Below are 23,335 nucleotides of genomic sequence, written 5' to 3'. Positions count from 1 at the left end.
TCCTTTGCTCCCCTTCTCTTTGCTCTGTCCCTCCACATTTGCACCGTTTCTCAGACTTGTGCCGACTGAGTCCACCCTTCCTCCTGTTCCTCCCTGCCCTTCATCTCCCTCCCCTCTCCTCCCTCATCACCCTTCCTCACCTTCTAGTGGAGCCCGGCTCAATAAAAGACGGTGAGAATCCTGCATTGCTTTTTGTTACTATGTAAGGCCTTGTTCAGACAGAGAAACGCTCAATGCGTGATTCATTGGTTGACAGTTTGAAGAGACATCCACACGGTGTCTCTTCAAAACCATTTGTCATAAGCCATGTGCGTCTGTGTGTGAACAGGGCCTACGGCTCTCCTTTTTTTATCTGATTTTCACCTCCTTTTTCCACCTCCATCTCAGCCCTCTGGGTGGTCTACGTGCTCGTCTCCACTCATCCTCTTCTGTCCCTAATTTTCTGAAATTTCCATTTCTGGCCCCTGTCCGAGAGAATGATTGCCCCGAGCCAAAGAGCAGGTACACAGCCGTACACCAACTAGTCACGTCCATGTTAGTCTGTCCAGCATCATTCTAATCTGTGCTTGTTTCATGGATCACTTTAACTGATTTATCTGTACGTTCACACATGTATGTATCTATATCAGTGCATATTATCTAACCGTGTGTGTGTGTGTGTGTGTGTGTGTGTGTGTGTGTTTCAGTGATGTAGCAGCTCTGTCTTCACCGAGGACAACATCTAAAGTAGGGGAAAGCCCTCTGCGCAGCCACCGCCACTCATGGAGGCAGCAGATCTTCCTACGGGTCGCCACCCCTCAGAAGAACACTGAAACCAACGGTAAGAATGGACACACTCACACACTGATTGAACTCTATCCAAGGTCCCTCATAAGGACTACCTTGTAGTAAAGCATTGACATTGTCTGTCAATGTTTTTCTTCATCAGGAGAGATGCACCAATCAATGGAAACTGACTGTTTTTACTTGATTGGCCGTGACAGGTGATTAGTGTTGCAAAATTCCGGGAATTTTCCGGGAAGTGGAAACTTTCCATGGGAATTTATGGGAATTAATGGGAATTTATGGGAATAAACAGGAATAAACTGTGAATTTTTAAAATCGATGGTTGGCTCTTCAAAGAGCCAAAAGGACTTAAATAAAGCTGAGGAAAGTTATTTTGTAGCATAATCTTGACTAAAACAAACAGATGCCATTCAAATACACTTGAATATCCATGCCATTCCTCAACCACATGCACAGAGCACACTGCTTAGTGCATGGCTATTGAGACCACGCCCCCTACTGGCACTGTGCATGCCGCCATCACATGTACAGAAGATCACTAGAAGACTGGACCACACTTTTGAGCCTGAAGCACAAAGACTATTGAAGGCACACATTTGAGCTTCTGGACTAAACAAAGTGAAGTAAGTTTTGATGCTATTATGGGGAAATATATTTATTAAAGCTCTAGTCTACGATTTGAAAGGTTTGAAAAAAGTATGTGTATGGATGTTTTCTTATGACTTCTGTTCATATTTATGCTTGGATATAATATATTCCCAGTTAGTTCCCCTAAATTCCTATTAATTCCCATAATTCCCATTATTCCCATGGAAAGTTTCCAAATATGGAATATTTCCAAAGTTCCCAAACTTAAGTTCCCGTGGAAATTTAATGGAAATTTTCCATAAATTTACCGGGAATTTTCCGCCCCTTTGCAACCCTACAGGGGATCAGCCAATCAGTTTTTTTGTGGGTCACATTAGGCACGCGGCTGCAAGGTGGTGTAGTGGGTAGCACTGTCGCCTCACAACGAGAGGGTCCCAGGGTCGATTCCCGGGTAGGGTTCAGGTTCCTTCTGTGTGGAGTTTGCATGTAAGCGTGGGTTCTCTCCGGGTTCTCCGGCTTCCTCCCACAGTCCAAAGACATGCAGGATGGGGATAGGTTCATTGATGACTCTAAATGTCCCTTAGGTGTGAATGTGAGTGTGAATGGTTGTTTGTCTCTACATGTTGGCCCTGTGAAAGACTGGTTACCTGTCCAGGGTGTACCCCTCCTGCGACCCTGAATTCAGGATAAAGCGGTAGATGATGGATGGATAAGGCATGCGTATCTCCGCCACATGATAGTTTTATATCAGCACACAGACGCTAATGTCACAGCCACACACACAATGTGTTGTCAGTGAAGAAGACATAAAGCTCACAACTTTAAGTCCAAAATAAGCCGAAGAACTAACTTAATCAGATCCTTATTATACTGTATATAATACATTCCCATTATGATGCTGTTCAGAGTAATGACTGGCTCATTTACCGACAGCAGGGACTCTCTCCCAATCACAGTCCGGCTTATACCAGAGCTAACAAAGTTAACAGAGGTTGCATAGACTTGCATTATGATTTGTTCAAGCTATTCAGTAAAAATGAGTATTGGTCAAAGCTATCATGATGTGTTCAAATTAGGGCCGGGACTTTAACGCATTAATTAAGATGAATTAATTACACAAACATTAACGCGTAAAAAAAAATGGACGCATTTTAAATGCACTTATTTTTGCACCGCGGAACGTTTCTCACTGGATGAGTTTCAGGCGGACCGATTATACTGGAGCACCAACTAGCGTTCATGACTTCAGACAACAAACAACAAACCACAGTGAACATGAACGAAGTAGCTGATGAGACCGCTTTGGTTGGCCCCGTGGATGGGAAATTTTGTTATAAAAAACGAACGGATTTAAGCATCAATAAGAGCATGGTTGTGTGTCAGCGATGCAACAAGGAATTTGCATATCACCGCAGCACATCGAGCCTCAAGTAACACCTCAATGCAAAACATATAGCAGCTAGCGTGGACGCTAGCGTGGTAGCTTGCGTCAGAGGGTTAACCCTCGCCAACAGAGAGATGTTTTCTAATAGTCAGGGTTTCCAATGTTCTGAATGTACTTGAAAGTATTGTGTTTTACTTAAAAAAACAAAGTGTTATAGTTTACAGAAGGTCTACCTACCTATAGGCTACCTGAATTTCTGAAATGTACTATATTTCTAAATATGCTATTGCTACACTTAATGGCAAAAATTGCACTGGTCTGTTGGACTTGGTTGAACAAAAATAAACAATATTTTGTTGCTTAAGCTTATGTATTCAGTCATTATTCAATGGTATACTAAAAATCCACGTGAAAAAATTTACTTCTCACTGTTCTCAGGTCAAATATTTATATGTGATTAAAATGCTATTAATTTCGATTAATTAATTACAAAGCCTCTTATTAATTAGATTTTTTTTTTAATCGAGTCCCGGCCCTAGTTCAAATGTAATCTTGTAAAATTTAGTTTTTGATGAAACTTGAATGAATACAGTTGTTTGGAATTTGTTTTCACAGCATTATAAAATAGATGTTAGAGAGGGAATTATGATCACTTCCTAACAGTAGCTATACGCAGTTTATGATACATAATTAAAACTACTTGTGCCAAAATTGTTTTAATCAAAGCAAGTACTGAATACAATCATTGGTTTCCTAATAGTTTGTATGCAAATAACCACTATGGATGACAATAACAATGTTGAAGACCTTTGATGAAGGTTCACACCGACTTCGGGATGATTGAAATTCTTTTTCAGTTTGGTGGTTAAAAAAAGGTTAGTCTGAATTGTTGCTGTCAATTATAGTTCTCAGGAAAAAATTGGAATCAGCAAAAATTGGGATTGGCAATTTGACTCAAAAGGAGGACACTCATACCCCTTTTCCACCAACGCGAACCTAGTTCAAGAACCGGGCCGGTGCCCGTGCTGGTTCGCAGTTGGTTCAACCTGCGAACCTTCTGAGAACCTGTTTGCGTTTCCACCGGCTAGAGAGCCCAGAGAGCCACGTCATTACGTCACTGTATACGTCTGAGGTTTCCCCGCAGCGCTAATTTCAAGCATAGCAGACATGTCTCTTCAGAAAAAGTGTTTATTAAATTAAAGTTATAAAACTTCAAATAAGTATTCAGCAACAAGAACTTTGAGAAAGAGCTTAATTTAAAAATATATATTTTCAAATTGTACAAATTGGGTCTGTACATATGCAAATATGTTTATCCCTCATATTGTATATTAGTAGTATTCCCTTTGTACTAATATGCTGTAGATTAAATATTTGCTTTTCATCCTGAGCAGAATTGATTCAAATCCTAGAATCAACATATTCTTTTTTTTACATGACAAATGAGAGAATTAAGCCATTGAAACACTATTCCAGCTGATCAGGAACAAGGATGTTAGTAATACAGAATGCAGTGGATAGTTCTGTGGTATTATTTCATCTCACTGAAGACGTACGTCTCTCAGCAAATGAACAGAAATACCTGCTTCGTGCAGCTTTGGCAGGTGAGATCACTACGCTTAGATTACTTTGCAACGCTCCAGTTGTACAACGTCAACATGTCTTCTTTCAAGGAAGTGGGCAGGTCCAGGTCAAGACACTTGTTGAAACAGAAATGTTCATACGCGCACGTACATGCTTAATATCCTAGCCCAATAAGAGCACGAGCGAGACACCTCACATATGCTTCGTAACCGGGGCTATTTTTTACACGACCGGGGTCCCGACATGTACTTTTCTATTGAAATCACCAGTCCAGAAATAAAGCATATATTATGATGAAGTAGACATTATTTTTGTTTTTTTGTTAACAGAAAATGTTGTCCTCGGAACTCAAAAAACTTTGCTGGTAATTTCTATTTGTTTGCTGTGAGAGAATTGATATCGGGCACACAATATGGCCATATTGCTCATTGTCAACCACTGGTTGGAGTGTCTAAAGTTAAGAATTAAATAACCAGACGCTCATACCTCTCCATTATCACACTGTGATTGATTGACATGTTGTTGCATCTTCAGCTTGTTTTTGGAGCTTTGAATCCTGCATGATGAGCTTACGTTGCTCCGACTGTAATCAGTTGATATTTTCTTTCACAGGGCTTAAATTTGACACTGAAGGCTTGGTCTGCCTTGAGTTCACATTACTGTCAAATATTTGAGAGGCGTGGAGGAAGTAGAAAATAGTGTTTCTACGTTTAGTGAAATATTGCTCACCTCAGTCTCATCTCTGTGTGTTTACACAAAATTGCGTGTCTGCAGACGTGAGAATCATGCATGTGCTTGCTTGTCTTCATATCCTGTATTTTGATAATTATATGTACTGTGTGTGTGCGTGTGTGTGAAAGAAGTGTTGACAGTAGTCTTGGTCACACTGTAGCTCTACTCCTGTAGAAAAAAAACACCTCCTTGAGCCAATTATATCAGAGAGCATGTTCATTAATGTACCTTTAAGTTAGCCGGGTCTGCATACTTTGATTAGAAAAGGTAGAAGACAATCAGTCATTTGGTCTTTAAAATATCAGAAAATGGAGTGGTGGATGATGTCTTCAAATGTCTTGTTTTGTGACCAACAGTCCAAAACCCTCACATTTGAGAAGCTGTTTTTGTTTTCTTTACATACGGCTTCATCCAGAGGTTCTCAACCTTTTGGAAGGCGGACTTCTGAATGTTGTCCCAAATAAATCAGAAAAAAACACGGAAGGAGAAAAAATTAATTGGGCTCTAAATAATAATGAATAACTCTAAGGACCAATGTAAACATTCTGCACTCCCTAACATAATCAATCCAGATATAATGTATTCAGATTTTTCCTTACCACAAGCTTTGGAGTTTTTGCTGGTGCTGGGTTGTCTCCCACATCTCTTTTTTACGTTTAGTGTCACTGGATCAGGGGGAACTGGAATTACAGTGACCCACTTTATCGTGTTGTGCAATGTGGTTGAACACAATATGGCTGCAATAAATATGTGATGTTAATATAATTTTGATTGGTGTAAGAGTGTTAGTGGTAACCGCTAACGTTTTTCTACAGCTTGAGCGTCTTGTCTATGTGTTAACACGTAACATGGTATTTACGGTTTTGTCAGCAAAGCACCTGCAAACTGCCTTACATTCTTGCGCAGATAAAACACACCCAGGCAAGACGAATGGAGTGTTTGCTTATTATTTCAAGTGCTATCACCAGAGTAGAGACACGAAGGTGAGATTAAGAATCAGATGAAAAATGTGCTGCTCTGAAGAATCAACGGGCATTGATCCTGAAACAATGACACATTGTCCCATTGGGTGGTGGACACGCCTACAGCGATCCGACTGTAATATCCATTTCAGTTGTGACGTTTTACCAGAGAACAGACTAAAAAGCAAAGCAAAAGAAGAAAATACTCACTTTTAAGGACTACTTTAATTACACTTACAAAGGCAGCTGTACAAATGATTGTTGTTAAGCTCACCAAAATCATGTGGTGAACCACAAGGAGACTCTTAAGACTGTAGCAAAGATGAAGAGCAGGGGTTCCCAAAAGGGGGGGGGGGGGGGGGGGTCACGAGATGATTTTCATTACTTTGACTGAGATATTCTTCTGGTAACATGGAAATGATATGATGATATTGTGTCAAAATTTACACATGACAACATCAATGTTGTTCACTCATAAATTACATGGAGATTACTTTGACTTAGTTATTCTGCTTTTATCTAATAGTAAATTGTTTATATAAAATCATATGTTTGTCAGGCTGTTCTGTTTTTTGTGTTGTCGTAATGCCGTGTTTAGATACGCCTTTTAGTGTGTGCGTCCTGTGTACATACTTTCTTATGTTTCAGTCACCTCCAGGGATAGTGGGGGTCGCCGGTCTCTTTTGGGGGTTGCAGGCTGAACAGTTTGGGATCCCCTGCACTACAGGATATAGGCAGTGTGTCGAAAACCCTTGTCTTTTTTTATGCTACCACTGGAGGGAGCCAAAGTAAAAATGTACAATGTGTGTACACACAGTGGTACATATTTCCATACGGTTCAATTATCACCTCCTCTGACGCAGTTGCAACAACAACAACTCAGTATTATATCCTTCACAAAGGCTGTATTGGATTAATGTATTATGTTGCCCTTCTGCACACACCCCTCTGGATTCTGTGTTCGGGTCTAATAAATGCAACAGGAATGTGGGACCAATGTGTTTGATCCAACCTTCCCACCGAACATGCCTCTCATAAGAGATTAGTGAGGTTTAGGCCTGTCATTGTGTACTAAGTTTCCCTTTCAAACAAAACGGACATTTCTCTTCACCATTAATTAAAACTGCTCACATTTATTTTGACAATCAAATGCCATGAAGTAAAGGAAAAAACAGTGCAGGTCAGTGTGACGGGCTTTGTGCTGGCTGAATGCAATGCTAAGTTTGGTTGAGTTGGGCGTGTATTTATGTGTGTGCTTACATACGTGTGTGTGTGTGTGTGTGTGTGTGTGTGTGTGTGTGTGTGTGTGTGTGTGTGTGTGTGTGTGTGTGTGTGTGTGTGTGTGTGTGTGTGTGTGTGTGTGTGTGTGAGGGGATGGCGGTGGCTCAAGGTCATGTTGACAGTCCACACAGACAGCGCCAGCGGAAAGCGCCAGCCTTGTTGACCCACTTTGCATACTGTGTGTGGTGCGTGCGTGTGTGTCCCGGGACATGGGTCTGGTGAAATGTTTGCTCAGGGAGTGGATCGTGCCACTTTGTGCAAGAGGGTGTGTGTGTGGTTATCTTGGCATTAAGAAATGCCTTCCGCATTAAGATTAGGCGTATACGGTGCGGGAGCTCTTACGGTTAAGGTGAGAGGCTAGGGAGTTAAAGCAGTCAGTGGAGAGTCTCCACAGGGCTCACAGGATAGGTTTGTGCATGCACGTTTTTGCAGAAGTGTGCTGCACTTTTCACACCTAAAAGCTAACTCTTCAGCTGTTTTCTTTTCAAGCAGTGTAGGAGTCTGTGTTTGTCTAACAAATACATGAGACTCTTAGGAGTGTGTGTGTGTGTGTGTGTCTGTGTGTGTGTGTGTGTAACACTTAGAACTTAAGAGCCATGTGTTTGTATAGTGACTGCTGGTTTCAGCACGTCTTGGATAGTCTCCCCGTTACAGACACAAAGGCGTACATGGATGTTAACCTCACCTGGCACAAAGAACACTATTTTGTGTGCGTGTGCGTGTGTGTGTGTGTCTACAGTACGTAGTTGTCTTTGTCTCCTGACATGTTGACCTATCTTGGTGGCTTCTAAACCTCATCAGAAGAGTCTTTAGAACAATGAGCATCAGTCTGACTTACCCAAGCCAAGCTAAGGAGCTGAAAGAGAGTGCTATCTGGATGGTTGTTATGTCCTTCCTCTAAACAACACGGTATTTTGAGGTTTGGGATCCACCCTGTACTTTGGGGTGGAGTCACACAAACACTTTTTTTTTATTCCGCACGTGTTGCACCCAACTGTGTCAAATACATGTTTTTTTTTTGTTTTTTTTGTGTGTGTGTGTTTTTCGTTTTATTTTGTCCGAGGGATTGTTGCAAATTTAACTGACTTTTTTTTTATGGTTCTACTATCAACTACTATGGTTCAAATGGTTCAGTTTAAATTTCCCCCCCAGATAAAATCATTTTCATCCCTTGAATATAGAAATTTCCTTTCTCCTCTCTACCGTTTCATAGAACCTGATAAATACTTATTATGATTTAAACTTCTATTATTTCATAATGTATCACTGTTTTATAGTGTTCTCTCTGTTGTTATTTCTTTGCTGTATCTTGCTGCTGCAGTGGACACCTAATATAGCATGATCTGATATAATATAATGTGTTCTTCAGAGCGGGGCGATCCCTGCCTCGAGGGCCATGTGGGAGTTGGAGGGAGTGGGGACTTGTCCATAAGGGCAGTGCCTGAGGAGAGGACGAAGAGGAGCAAAGAAGAGCTGAGGGAACTCTGGAGGAAGGCCATCCTGCAGCAGATCCTGCTGCAGAGGATGGAGATGGAGAACCAGAAACTACAGGGTGAGTTGGATAGATGAAGGGCATTGAATATGCCCTGTGAATATGTTTGAGGATGTTTACATCCTCAAACATATTCACGAAACAAACAAGTGTAAATAAGATCCACTGCAAAGAGTAGTATAATCTCCTATAATCCTATAATTAGCATTACAGTGTGCCGTGCCATGCCTGTCAAAGTGAATTAAAGACTTGAATGTTTTTTTCATCCTGGAAAACAAAATATGACACAAGCTTACATTAGCGTGACTATTTCAACCAATGATATCGTGACATCCATTCATCAATCAGAGCTACAAAAGGTCGTGAGTTCATCTTTTCAACGATCAAATTCTTCTCAACGTGAGGTCACACGGATGATGGATGCTCTGGAAATGCTGTTCCAGACTTTAAGGTTTTTAAAAACCAAAAATGGCAGCAAGAACAGCAAAAACGTAAATACAGATTATACACATCTATAATACTCCTTATATAAGCCACTATCATTGATGTTACTGAATCCCAATACATTTCATTGCCTCTTCCTGCAAAGTAGGATTGGATGTGATGTCTGTCAGCATGATGACAAGAACAGCAGTCAGTTTTGTTTTATTAAGTGCCGTTGGTATGACTACCTTGGTAACGCTGTTGAATTAAATGACGAGTTTGTCTCTCTGGAGGCTGAAGCAAGACAAGTCGTCTTTCTTAAATCCGTTTCTGGCAGCGTGCCTGTCCAGATGTGTTCACACCCACAGGTGAGGGAATCAAGTGCCCACCTGTTTCTTTTAATATTTAGTCCCATCACAAATGAACAGGTTATATAATATATAGCTGTGTGTGCGTGCGCTTGCTGGGAGGCTTATGTAAGGGTTTGCCAAGCACACCGCCTCTTTCCTGACCCAGTTGGCACGTATCAACACACACACACCTACCCAGGCACCACACCCCTAACTACCCGCACTGTATACAAACCATTATTTCACACACACAACACTTCATCCATCACACAGATAGAAATCATTGCCTACATAACAGGGTGTGGATGGCGAGAATGTGGGTCAATATTGATGAAAGAAAAACAAGTCCGTGCATGGACCTTACACGCGCTGCACTCACACATACATGTCTGCAGCGTGTGGCATCATTCTATAAGTTTAATATTGTTTTATCTCTCCCACAGACTGTGCCCCACCTTTTCTATCCGTTATTTGTCTGGGTAGGGCTCAACTCCCTGTCTTCTATTCTTTGTGTTTATCTCTCACACTGCTGCCTGTTTTATGGGTCAACTGTGAAAGTGTGTGTGTGTGTGTGTGTGTGTGTGTGTGTGTGTGTGTGTGTGTGTGTGTGTGTGTGTGTGTGTGTGTGTGTGTGTGTGTGTGTGTGTGTGTGTGTGTGTGTGTGTGTGTGTGTGTGTGTGTGTCTTTGTCAGCTCCAGGGTGGGGTATCCTATCTTGTTGTGTGTTATCATGGGCGGAGAATGGGAGAGAAATGGAGAGCGGGAGGAGAGGTTGGAGAGTGGGGAGAATAGCGCGCTCGCTGTCTGCTCCAGACAGCTGATAAGACAGACAGCAGAGCCATGGCTCTCCAGCGGCATCTATTCTTACTCCAGGCGTGTCAGCTATCTGCTCCGTCCAAGTTTTCTTTTTTATTATCCAGGTTACGCCCTCCAGGTCGCTCCCCGCTACTTCTCTGACTTTGATTGCTGGGGTCATGATGTTTAGCATTCCATAAAACTCTAGAGATGTTCTCAATTTGTCTTGTGCCAAGTTATTTTAAAAATGTTTTTCTCCTGGGTTGTCTACTTTTGTCTACAGTAGACTATTGTATATCTGCTTCCATCCAGCCGAGTGCACCCAAAGGCTTCTGTCAGGCTGAGAGCACCCAAAGGGCACCTGAGCAGACACCATCCCTTTACTTCTAGCACCGTCTGCTGTAACCCCCCAACATCGCAGCTCCAGTAACACCGCGTCATACCACATAAGTCAAGACTGAGCCTCCATTCAGTAGACTAGGAAGGTGTCGGTTCAGATTGAACCAGGAAACGGACCCCTGTGTCTTTCCTGTCCGGCAGTGATGATGTCACTCCCCCCTAGCTCTGCCGGGGTTGCAGCTGGTCACTGGGTGGACACCACAGATGAGCGGAAGGGGTGGGGAAGTCCACAAGGGAGGGAGAGTGTGGCTGACGGATGAGACAAATGTGGGAATGAATGAGACGAAAGAGTTGAGCGTAGGCAGAAAAGAGAGAGAAAAAGGAAGGGCTGTGGGTGAAGAGATTAGGGAGGAAAGAGAGGAAGGGTGTTGTCAGAAAGAGAGGAACAGATGAGGGGCGCTGGGTGTGCCCTCACCTTCTTTGATCACTGTTAACATGTTGCAACGGTTTGTGCCTTTCTGTTTAATTTATGTGTGAATGTCACATTTGGTTGCACAAAAGGAAAAAAAAGCCAGCATAATATTGCCATATTGCCTCAGATATTCGTTGATTTACTCAAACTTCCAAATTACAATGTGATTGGATATAACAAATACTTGTTATATGTGTTACCCTCTCAGCCCCAAACTGCAGCCAGTTAGGTGAACTTAGTGAAACAGCAGATAGTCACAGAGCCAAACGAAAGTGAATGTTGGACTCACAGTAATGTTCTCAAACTACTGATGTAACTGAAATGGCAGCTGTTTGCTAAACAAGTTGCATCGATCAACTTAAAAGGAGATTGCGTCAATGCTGTGTTCACAACTTGTTTCTGCTGCATGAAAATAGTTGGAAGAAAAATTCAGTAATTGCAGGACAACTGAAAAGTTAAACATGGTGCTCAACCAGCAGCGTTGCTCCTGCAGTTATTCCTTCCACATTCCCTGTTGACGACTGTTCTCACAACCTGAGAAAAAAGGTTTTCTGTGCCTGAGAATGCTGCTTATTTAGAGTGTGTGTGCGTGTGTGTGTGTGTGTGTGTGTGTGGGTTTGTAGCCTCAGAGAGCGATCTGCAGAACAAGCGTCTGAAGCTGGACTACGAGGAAATCACCCCGTGTCTGAAGGAGGTCACTCTGGTCTGGGAGAAGATGCTGGGTACTCCTGCAAGGGCAAAGGTCAAATTTGACACAGAGTCCATACATGCTGCCGTTGCACAAGGTACATATTTGGCTCCACAAATACATATCAGTGCCTCTTGGAAAGTTTTTCTTTTTTTAATCACCAGGTATTAGCAAATATTGACCAAAGCTTTATATGTAAAGCTCCAAAATTGAAAAAAAATGTTTTGTAACTTCTCTCCTTTTTCAGCCGAGGTTCTTTTGCCAAATAAAGCTAAATAAAATTTGTGCACAGTAAAGTCAGAGGCTTTACCTTCTGTGTGTGTTCCAGTATCAGCATGTTCTGCACAGAGAGCAGGAAGGTTATCTCCTCTGCCCTGGACTCAAACGCAACAGGGGAGAGCTCAAAGTTCAAACACACAGAAAGGCTACTGGCCAATGAAAAGCTGTGTTAAAGCTGAAGTAGCATCAAGGGCTTGATTGAGATATACGGTGATGACATCACATTAAAACAGTGGTTGCACAGGAGTAAAGCTGCAAGGTTGCATGTTCAAACATCTTCCCCCGTGGTGTTGCACGGTCTAGAAATGGAACGCCCTGCCGTCCACGGCTCGTCGACTCTCACAACCAAATATGGCACTACAGATTTGAAGATAAACCTTCTAAATGCAAGGCTTACCTTCTGAACTATTGCACACATCCATATTTGCGTTTTCTAAATCAAGACTGAGTTCTACTATCAAGGGAACATACTACCGAATGACTTGACTGACAGGTATTTTTACAGGCAAGATATGACTTCTTTGACTAGACTCTGAAATGAACCACATTTTTCAAGTCATGACCTCAGATCTCCTCAAGATTTGCATACTGCTGGTAAAAATCCATTTTCCAGCGACAGCTTGTTAACATGTCATTCCACCATTCTACTACCCCTCCCTCATCCTCCTTCGCCTCTCCGACAGGTGTCCCAAGGCAACATCGAGGCGAGATCTGGAAGTTTCTGTCTGAACAATACCTGCTCAGGCAGACGGTCCCGTCCCGACCCCCTGCCAATCAAGGTCCATACAAAGAGCTATTGAAACAGCTCACCTCGCAGCAACATGCCATCCTCATAGATCTGGGTAACACACACACACACACACACACACACACACACATGTGGGAAAACGGCATAGACAATAGCACTAGTTATCGCTGTTTTTGTATCTGGTTGCTGGGAGACATTACACAATCTGCATACGGCTAGCCACAGCGGCTAGGCAGCTCATTGACTCGTTTTTAGCAAAAGCTTTGAACTAAATTATTATTTAACAAGGTTAAACTATCCTTAACTATTGTATCTGGAAATGATTATGTAAAGCTGAGAAGTACTGACAAATAGGTGGTATACATGTCACCACATCAATGTACTGCTTCTCTAAATAATTGCAGACCTCATTGTCTCTACTGGTTTTTCTGTTCTTGTTTGCCGAGTGTGATTGTGAAAGAGGTAGTACATTGTGGTATTAAAAGTAGCCTGATCCGGCAGATGGTTTGTTTCACCGAACCATCTCAGAAGCTGTCACTGAAAACACATTTAAAAACACTTGGCAGGTGATTGGACTGAAGCCAGTCGGCGAGAAGAACATCTTCCATTGAGCAAAGCCTTCCGTGCCGTCTTTGCTCTTCTTTCAATGAAGAACTACTTAACAGTTCTGGTATAACTGATGTACTGTAGCCTCTATGCTAACCTCTACAGTGTAATCACACACTCACACACCTAAGCCACGCCCCTACTGCCAGTAGCTTCTCACAAGATGCTGATTGGTCCATGCTTCGGCTTACTGTGATCCCGTGCTTGTTGTGTTTACCCGTGACATTGTGACACACTGCTGCCTTGGAAGGTAAAAAAAAAATGTATTTGGTGAACTCTGCAGAAACCCTGCACAGAGTACATTACAAAGGTTTCAACGCTTTCACCCTCAAATGTATCCAACACCTCCCACCCAAAAACCCACACACGGCACCTACACCCCACCCACATAACACCCACATATATACACACCCACCCACACATCCATCTCGGTAGCACTTAACCTCCCCTGTTTTTGCTGTTGACCCTGTGACCCTGCATCTTCCATCTATCATGTTATTCACATCAAATAGGGTGGGGAGGTAACAAGATACACGCCGACGGTTTGCTGACATGGCCAGATGTAAAGGTGTCATGTGCCGTGAGATAAAAGCACACAGTGTTCACGACACTGAAGCAGCAAAGCGGTTCGCAGGTAGAAACTGCACGGCAACCAAAGGCTGTCTACTTCACATAACATGCAAATGTTTGAATGCAAATATCTAGAAAGGAGAATTTGTAACGTTCAGCACTCCCACACCTTACATTTCAATGCACACTTTCCTTCAGGCAGGGGAGGGGCTCCCCAAACATAGAGCCCCTACAGCACATTCCACGCATACGCGCTCATGCAGATCGCCATTGTCTTCTCCAAAGCCTCACTGTCACAAACTAGAAGTCAAGAAGCGCTCGTTCCCAAAACACACACCTGCCAATTACCAGGCCGTCCACATTAACAATGTTCTTATACAGATCACAGGTCATTATGTTGTCAGGGTGCTCGTCCTGTCCATCGCTACGTCTTGTGTTCCTGAAGGCGGGTATGCGAACTTCGCTTAAGGCTGGGTGTTTTCAGGAACGTGTTTGTAAGCGCGAGTACTTGGAAATGGGTCAGCACATGTTCATGCTCCTTTTCATACATCAACTGTAAAGTGTGAAGTCTAGGGCAAAGTTTAGCGGAGTTTATACTTCATTCAAACTAGGCATGGGACGATATGAAAATGACCCTGGTCAAAATAAATACGATATTATCCCGGCAATTATTCAAATATGCTTCAAACTTTTAAACATGGCACTAAAACATACTGGAATCACTTTGCCTTTCATTTTGTTCAGAAACAAATGTTTTTATTGAATCACGAAGAAATCACTTGTTTTTTAGTGGAAAAAAATTATCAAATAATCTTTAATAAGTTCATTATAAGTTCTGTGACTCTATTTTTTTATGACATGATACAAGACAGCTTTTTCAATTCGATTATCCAGATAACGAAAACTTCCCATGATTAGTGTTTTTTTTTTAATCCAATTCTTGATAAAATCTTCTATTGTAGCATCCCTTATTATTATCAAACACCTGTACACACCCAGAGGCTTCAGTCTCTTGTAGATAGTTCCCTCATATTCTTTCCAGGAATATGTCAGACAAAAACAAATCATCGTTTCATCAGGTTGATCTCAGACCTGGAGTGGATACTTTCTCTGGTGCAGCACTTGCAGATGTTTTTGCAATATAGATTATATCTTGCTCTTTTCTTCTGTCCCAGGTCGCACTTTTCCCACTCATCCGTATTTCCAAGCACAGCTGGGGGCAGGACAGCTGTCTCTGTATAATTTACTGAAAGCCTACTCGCTGCTGGACCCTGAGGTATCATTTAGTTCTTTTTATATCGTATTCTTTCTTTCACTTTCTCTTTGGGCGTCTCTCTCCTCCTCCGTCGATGAATGACTAAATGGAACTGTCACCTATCTTTTAAGCCTTTTTCCTCTTCCTTGTCTGTGTAGATGTCAAGTTTGTTATTGTTGTAATTGTAGGTGGGCTACTGCCAAGGCCTGTCCTTCATTGCGGGAGTGCTGCTGCTACACCTGGGTGAAGAGGACGCCTTTAACATGCTCAAATTTCTAATGTATGACGTGGGGCTCCGCAAACAATACCGACCTGACATGATTATCCTGCAGGTAAAACGCATACATACACACATACGCACACATACGCACACACACACACACACACACACACACACACATATGCACATACACACACATACGCACATACACACACACACACACACACACACACATATGCACATACACACATATACGCACATACACACACACACACACACACAGTCTCTTTGTCCCACATATATTGCACACTTAGAGGCGCTGTCAGTGTCCCCTGCACACTTTAATCTTGATCTGTTACTCACATACTTCAATTACATCAAAGAGACAACTGCAGCTCTTATTGTATGTCCATTCATCACTCAGTCTTTTCATTTGAGATATATATATATATATATATATATATATATACTTAATGGGTGAGCGATTTACCAGTTTCATCATACCATGTTTAGCATGTGATAAACACACACATGCGTACGTTTTGTTTTTCTGCACAGACACAAGAATGAGGGAGTAACGACACCCAATGTACTACGTCACTATCACGCAGTTTATTATGTCTACGGTTACGCCGCCGTTCGGTTTCGTTGCTTTTCATATGGGCGCCCATGCAAACAGGTCAGAGCAGCCACATGCCCGGTCAACACAGCATTGCTACTGCGGCGCTGCGACTGCTAGCCCTCATTCGGGATCTTTTTCAAAACAAAATAGTATATCAGTAGTAAAAAGTTTTCTTTTTTTTCTAAGTAGAACACGTCTTTTATTGCTGAAATCGAGTTGCTCAGTAGTACCGTTCACTACCATTTCAAAATAACTGAATGAATCACATTCCATTTACATTCTGAGGCAGGCTACTCCTCTAACACAAGTCGGTCTGCACCTCTTTTTCATTCTTATTTTGAGCCAATAAACACTTTTTATATATATGTGTGTGTGTGTGTGAGCTCTACTTTAGTCCCTTAATGTGCGACAAATCCAACTTTGAGTGAAATAGTTTAAGTAAAATCTTAACATAATGTACTCAAAACCGCATTCCAGTCAACCAAAACAATATCTGGTTTGCCGTTTGTATCAGATTCAGATGTACCAGTTGTCCAGGCTGCTCCACGACTACCACAGGGATCTTTACAGCCACCTCGAGCAGCACGAGATCGGACCCAGCTTGTATGCCACCCCCTGGTTTCTCACCGCCTTCGCCTCACACTTCCCCCTCGGCTTCGTGGCCAGAGTCTTCGGTAAGCTTTGAGATCTGCACTCAGAGACCACACTCTTGTTTGACTTCGTCACCACGCTTTTTCTTCTCCCTGAGAAAACACTCTGCAACATAGATGTAGGATAGAATCGGGATGGGGGGGGGAGAGGTTGTTTCCACTCCCCAGTCAACATTTCGATTTAGATCTTGGACCCAGAGTGATGGAAGGGGTGAGGAAAGTGGCTGAGTAGTACAGGAGGAAATAGAAGTTGTAGAAAGTAAAGTACAAACAAGTTATGTAATAAGTTTTGCAGAGGGGAAAAGAAGATGGGAGTGGCATTTTATGTTGTCAGTCTAAACTGAAAATGTATGACAGTGATTCTTTGGGATAAAGTCTCAGGGAGGCACGTACAGACACATTTGAGATAAAGTTTTTTGTCAGTGTTTGTCAGGTACAGGCAGTTGTTTTCCTGTGACCTTTTACAATATATATATATATATATATATATATATATATACATATATATTCACACACACACACACACATTCCTTTCTTACTTTTGTTTTCATGCCTAATTTCTTACATGGTGCTCAGTCAGTGATCCAGACTCTCTGTCTCCTTGTGCTCATCAGAGCATAACTCTCTGTGTGTGTGTGTGTGTGTGTGTGTGTGTGTGTGTGTGTGTGTGTGTGTGTGTGTGTGTGTGTGTGTGTGTGTGTGTGTGTGTGTGTGTGTGTGTGTGTGTGTGTGTGTGTGTGTGTGTGTGTGTGTGTGTGTGTGTGTGTGGTGAGAGGGTATCTTCATAGCTCTGTGAACTCTTTGATATCATACAGTATGTGGGGCTCCACAGCTCCGCTCCCATTCCATAATCTGTTGTGTGATCTCATGCAATCCTGCCAAACCCTCACCCCACCCTGATACATTCAAAGCACGCACACAAATGCACACACCTACTCAGTCTCTGGCCTGTATTTATGTTTGCTTTAGAGCTTTTTATTGACGTCAAAGCATCTATCATTTAAAATAACAACCTTTAAGTCACCAATCAACACAGTAAAGCTGTGCTGTAAGCGTTTGCATTATTTATTTTACTGTTGCCTAATAAATGAACTTCTTCTGTAACCTTTTGACCCCTCTTTGTCCTCTGTCCAGATATGTTGTTCCTGCAGGGGTCAGAGGTCATCTTTAAGGTGGCATTGAGCCTGCTAGGGAGCCACAAGCCTCTGATCCTTCAGCATGACAGCCTGGAGTCCATAGTGGACTTCATCAAGACCACGCTGCCCAACCTGGGCCTGGTGCAGATGGAGAAAACCATCAACCAGGTTAGAATCACAAGTTATCAGATCAACTTCTTCTTTATTCACTCATCTGCCAAACTGAAATACAGTATGAGGTTGTGATGACCCTGATCTTATTTATTGTCATTTTGTGGATTGTAGTTATTTGAATTGCATTTGCTGAAGAAATAGTCTGCGTTACTTTTATATGTTTTATATATATACTTTGTAGTCAGTATTTTCCAAAGTGTGTGTGTGTGTGTGTGTGTGTGTGTGTGTGTGTGTGTGTGTGTGTGTGTGTGTGTGTGTGTGTGTGTGTGTGTGTGTGTGTGTGTGTGTGTGTGTGTGTGTGTGTGTGTGTGTGGCGTCAGAATCGTTTCATATTACTTGCGCAACTATCAACTGAGCGCGTCACACCCGCGTGCTTTGACGCCTGTGCAGCACACAGCGCCTGACGTGTAATGTAGTTTCCTCATTGACTTATAATGGTCACGCGTTCACGCGCACGTTCACGCGTGATGGCTGCTGCACGCCTGTGATCACATTACGCGGAGTAATTACGCGTAACATTCATGCGTTTTTTAGCGTACATATGAAGCAGCGTGCGCACGTCTGTCTCTCACTGTTTGACAAATGTTGTTACGCGTTCACACGCACGTGCGGTCGCAGATTCTGATGCTGCGCGGCCAGAATTGATCTGCTGTGCGCACCTACTCCGCGTAACTTGAACGCGTAATGTAGTTGCCTCCCCTGGTTGACTGAAATGAACAGGCCAACTACATTACGCGTTCAAGTTACGCGGAGTAGGTGCGCACAGCAGATCAATTCCGGCCGCGCAGCATCAGAATCTGCGACCGCACGTGCGTGTGAACGCGTAACAACATTTGTCAAACAGTGACAGACAGACGTGCGCACGCTGCTTCATATGTACACAGCTTCTTGTTACGCGTGACATACAACCTGCGCACGACAACGCACGCACGCACGCACGCATAACAAATAACCATGCGTTCACACACACGCTGCTGCGCATTTTTCTAAGTGTTTTGACATCGATTTACCTTCATAGTGTGTGTAGTGTGTGTAGTGTGTGTGTGTGTGTAGTGTGTGTAGTGTGTGTAGTGTCCACCACCTGGAGTGAATTGGCCTCTTGTAGCTACTCTGATCTTGTACGTCTGTGTGTGACCGCGTAGTGTCACAAAATGTGATCAAGAAAGAGTTTACAACTCACGGCGGTGATAAAGAGACGACGTACAGTAATCGCTTTCCAACAGAAGGACAAAAATGGAGAATGGTGTTGTGTGTAAGTGGCGGGTGTGCTCTGCGTGAACCTCACCCTCTCCTTAAAGCAGAGATCACCGACGTGGTTTTAACCTACACCTCATACGACAGTGTTTGCAGTAGAAAAAACAGGAAAGCTACCACATGTCAACAACATCAGGCACAGGCGTTGAATGACTCCCATAACTGAAGAGTCGCCATCAGACTTTAATTATTTCTTTCTTACTTTATTTCAAACTATATATATAAATATTATAAAAAGCAATTTCAACATAATACATATTAGACTCGTTTGAAAAGGGATAGGAAGAAGCCTCGGCTTGTCAAGTCTTACCCTTGCCATCCTTATGTTATATCGCTTTCATGAGTTGGATGCATGTAAACTGATGTCAAGACGGAGCGTTTAATCTTTACAGTAAGAGAAGTGACCTTGAGATGAAAGCAGCTGGCATGAGTTTGCGAGGAGACATGTAGAGAGATGTTATCAAGGTACTCTATAGTTTAGAAAGTATGCATTTACCATGTAATTTGCATGAGATAGCAAACGGGTGTTGAGTCACGCTCTAGCTTGCCGGTACTTTCCCTCGAGTGCCACTTATCCAGGGTGTCTGTATGTTAACGGTGGTGTGACTCACAGTTTCACTCACCAAAAAAAAACGGGGAGTGTGTTTACAAGATTTCTTCGGAGCTATGTATGCAAAACAGACTCCTTTGTTGATCTTCTCTTATGCAGGCCACTAATCTGTGATTTGTGACATAAACAGGAAACACCTTCAGGGGAAGTTCTGTAATTACTCTCATGATAAAACATTTACTCACCAAGTTTAGACATTGCTGTAATGAATTTAGACAATTGTATTTTTTAACCAGCCTGCAGATTAGCCAAACTAAAGAAAAATGCTTTCCTAACTACCTCATTATTATTATTATTATTATTATTATTATTATTATTATTATTGTTGTTGTTATTATTATTGTTATTGTCATTACTATTATTTGTATTATTATTACTACTATCAGGTTGTTTTAAAGACCTTGACCTTTTTAACTTCCCACAGTTGTAAAACAACCGTTACTGACATTTCTGGTCCGTTCATGATCAAATAATAAGTTAATAAGCCAAAACGCCTTGTTTTGAATCTTCTTTAAATCAAATCCTTTCGTGATTACAACCTTTCTGCCCTGACAGACTTTATTGTAGCTTTGTTGCGTTGTTAGATCTCAGAAATGTTATTGGTAGAATATAATAATTTGATCAAAACAGATAGAAATGATGGCCAAACTACAAAAAAAGACTAGTTAAGGAGTACTTAACCCCCCAAATCAATCCCTCATCCCGTTACCTTGAGTTCTGACATGCCTCTGGGGTGAGCAGATAATCCAAAAACAGAGGACATTCTTGATGAATTGAAGTAAACGTGGCCTATTTAAAGCCCGTCTGCATGAACAGTCTCACGCTGGCACAGATTGGACGACGCTACACGAATTGTGTGAGTTTTAAAGGGACCTCATTTACATCAGTTCATCGAGTCTTTTCTCCGTTTTCGGATTCTTTTGCTCACTGTGGATGCATGTGAGAAAAACACATTTTTCCTCAAGCATTCAACATGTGGTGAGTAACCGATATGCAAATTCTCATTTTTGGGGATGAAGTACATCAGTGTTAAGCAAACCTGTGTTTCAAACACATTTCTTGGGGTCATATAAAAAAAACGATTTTCAAGCTGTCCACACAATCAATCAGTAAGTGACAAAAACCCTGAATCAAGATAACCCAACCCTGTCAGCCCAACGTGTCCAAATTCCTTTCAGATCTAATTTACATTCTTGTAAAAGATAAAGATCTGCTTCTCATTTGAAGCTGCAAGGTAATTAATGAGGGGTTAGCAAAAGTTCGTGTTTTAAATAGTCTGTGAATCTTAAGTGTTAAAGTAACCCAGCCACACTTTAGTGGTTGGGAGAGTAAAGTCATTTTCTTCCCATGTTCTTCCAATGTGCAAGTTTTCATTTATTTAATAGGATGTAAGAGGATTTTTAGATTGCAGCTTTAAACCTTTCTGCGTTCATTAGGTCTGTCAGATGGACCTGTCCAAGCAGCTCCAGGCCTACGAGGTGGAGTACCACGTCCTGCAGGATGAGCTGCTGGACACCTCCCCGACCCTCAACGAACACCAGCGAGCCGCACAGCTGGAGAGGACCAATCAGAGCCTCCGACAGCAGAACCTCGACCTGCTTGAGGAGCTGCAGGTAAACGCACACACACACACACACACACAAATGGAGACAAAAGTCATCTTGCCTTTTTCTTCCATCTCAAGCATCATTCTCCCCCTCAGGTGTCCCAGGCTCGCGTCTGCAGCCTGGTGAGCCGAGTGGATGCTCTGGCCCAGTCGGAGGGCCGGCTGCTGCAGCACGTTTCCGCTCTGCAGGAGGAGAAGCAGCAGCTGGTGAGCACCGTCACGCGCCTCCAGGACCTCCTCGCCAGCCTCGGCATACACACCAGCCCTGACGGACAGGCGCTCCCCCCGCCCGTCACAGCCACGGCAAAGATGGAAGACGGAGATGGGCTGGCCAACAGGACTGTGGACTCCCTTCCCCACCCTATGGTTCTTCCAGAAGGTTCATAGCTGCATCATCAGCTCATTATTTTTCCGAATGGTTAGGGTCGACTGGAGAAGCAGGCGGGCGAGCAAGACCTTTAAATGCCTCCCTACTCCCTTGACCTTTATCCTCTTCCCGGCGGCTGAATGATAGAAGGACAATAAAGGATAGACTTAGAGTGTTATCCCAAAAACAGCACAAGTGGCCACAAATGTAAATGTGATTGGAACAACCATCCCCAAAGGAAGCACTGTCCACTGGGCCTCTACTGTAACAACAAAGCAGTTACATTTGCACCTGTACTTCTATGTTTGTTTGTGTCTCTGAATGTCTGTGTGAGTGCTTTCACTCGTGTGTTTTATGTTCCTGTGTTGGATGCAACAAGGCTAAACGAGCCAAAGAATGTCCTTATTAATATAAAACAAGCTCGAACAAAGAGTCGGACCCTGAAACCTGAAGTCATTAATACAAAGATGAAAAGTTTCCAAAGAAGAAATGGCAAGGAAGTGAGATGAAGGGACGGGTGAAGAACTAAACTTAATGACAGTGTTTTTTTTCCCCCTCTAGAACAAGTTAAATATGACATAAGCTAAATGATGTTAGATCCTGGATGGTGGTGCTCGTACTCGTATTTCTGGTCCTCCGCGGTTGTGTTTCCTGGTTCTTTACTTTTTAACGTTAGCGTAGCTTGCAGGAAGAGTGCCACAATAAATCCAGTCCATTTCACATCCTGTTTTTTCACCTTTGAATACACGTCGATCCGTCTCGCTACAAAGGGCAGCAGATGTGGTTTCAGCAGAAGACGTTCCAACAGCAGCCGTGCCGTGCCGACCTTGTGAAGCGAAGCGCTGACTTTTTACAGATTAATTGATTTAAATTGCTTCTAAACACACATCTGTGAAACTTCAAACAGGAAACCTCTGCCGTTGAGACAATCTGTCAGCTGTGAGTCATTTACTGTATCCAACACACTGAATTCCTTCAACCTGAACCTGGTGCGTTCGTATCTAAATCTGTATTCACTGGCTGCAACAAATCTTTTGATTTACGCTGTAAACATATTTTGCTTTTACTCCTGACTCTCCTTGCACATGTGTTTTGTTTTAATAGATTTATTGCTATTATTATTATTATCATCCTGTACTTTAAAATACATTTCATATTCTTTCAGCACTGTGTGTGTGTACGTGTGTGTGTACGTACGTGTACGTACGTGTGTGTGTGTGTACGTGTGTGTACGTACATGTGTGTACGTACGTGTGTGTGTGTACGTGTGTGCGTGTGTACCTGCGTACTTGCATACTGTCTGGACCCACGTGTGTCAGACAGTTAAAGATGGTGTAGATTGTCCCACCTCCTGTCCAAACAC

The 23,335-nt window shown here is 42.6% G+C and overlaps 1 protein-coding gene across 3 annotated transcripts in view; it reads left to right on the top strand.

The window, feature by feature from the left end:
• Nucleotides 1-23,045, top strand: part of tbc1d1 (TBC1 (tre-2/USP6, BUB2, cdc16) domain family, member 1) — a 71,400-nt gene extending 48,355 nt beyond the window's left edge. For 2 of the 3 annotated variants that reach the window (XM_084004843.1, XM_084004845.1), the window contains 12 exons: nt 55-171; nt 388-501; nt 687-820; nt 8,687-8,869; nt 11,811-11,972; nt 12,838-12,996; nt 15,254-15,354; nt 15,522-15,665; nt 16,690-16,849; nt 17,960-18,129; nt 21,436-21,612; nt 21,702-23,045. In XM_084004843.1, coding sequence (XP_083860969.1) covers nt 55-171; nt 388-501; nt 687-820; nt 8,687-8,869; nt 11,811-11,972; nt 12,838-12,996; nt 15,254-15,354; nt 15,522-15,665; nt 16,690-16,849; nt 17,960-18,129; nt 21,436-21,612; nt 21,702-21,992 — 1,912 coding nt within the window. In that variant the 3' untranslated portion in view covers nt 21,993-23,045. The remainder of the gene's footprint in view (nt 1-54; nt 172-387; nt 502-686; nt 821-8,686; nt 8,870-11,810; nt 11,973-12,837; nt 12,997-15,253; nt 15,355-15,521; nt 15,666-16,689; nt 16,850-17,959; nt 18,130-21,435; nt 21,613-21,701) is intronic. The other variant, XM_084004844.1, reaches the window with a different exon arrangement.
• The last annotated feature ends 290 nt before the right edge of the window (nt 23,046-23,335 follow it).

This window comes from Eutrigla gurnardus, assembly GCF_963514095.1.
Source record: "Eutrigla gurnardus genome assembly, chromosome: 3".
Taxonomy (NCBI): Eukaryota; Metazoa; Chordata; class Actinopteri; order Perciformes; family Triglidae; genus Eutrigla; species Eutrigla gurnardus.
The sequence above is the reverse complement of the archived record's forward strand: the minus strand, read 5'-3'. Positions and strand labels throughout refer to the sequence as shown.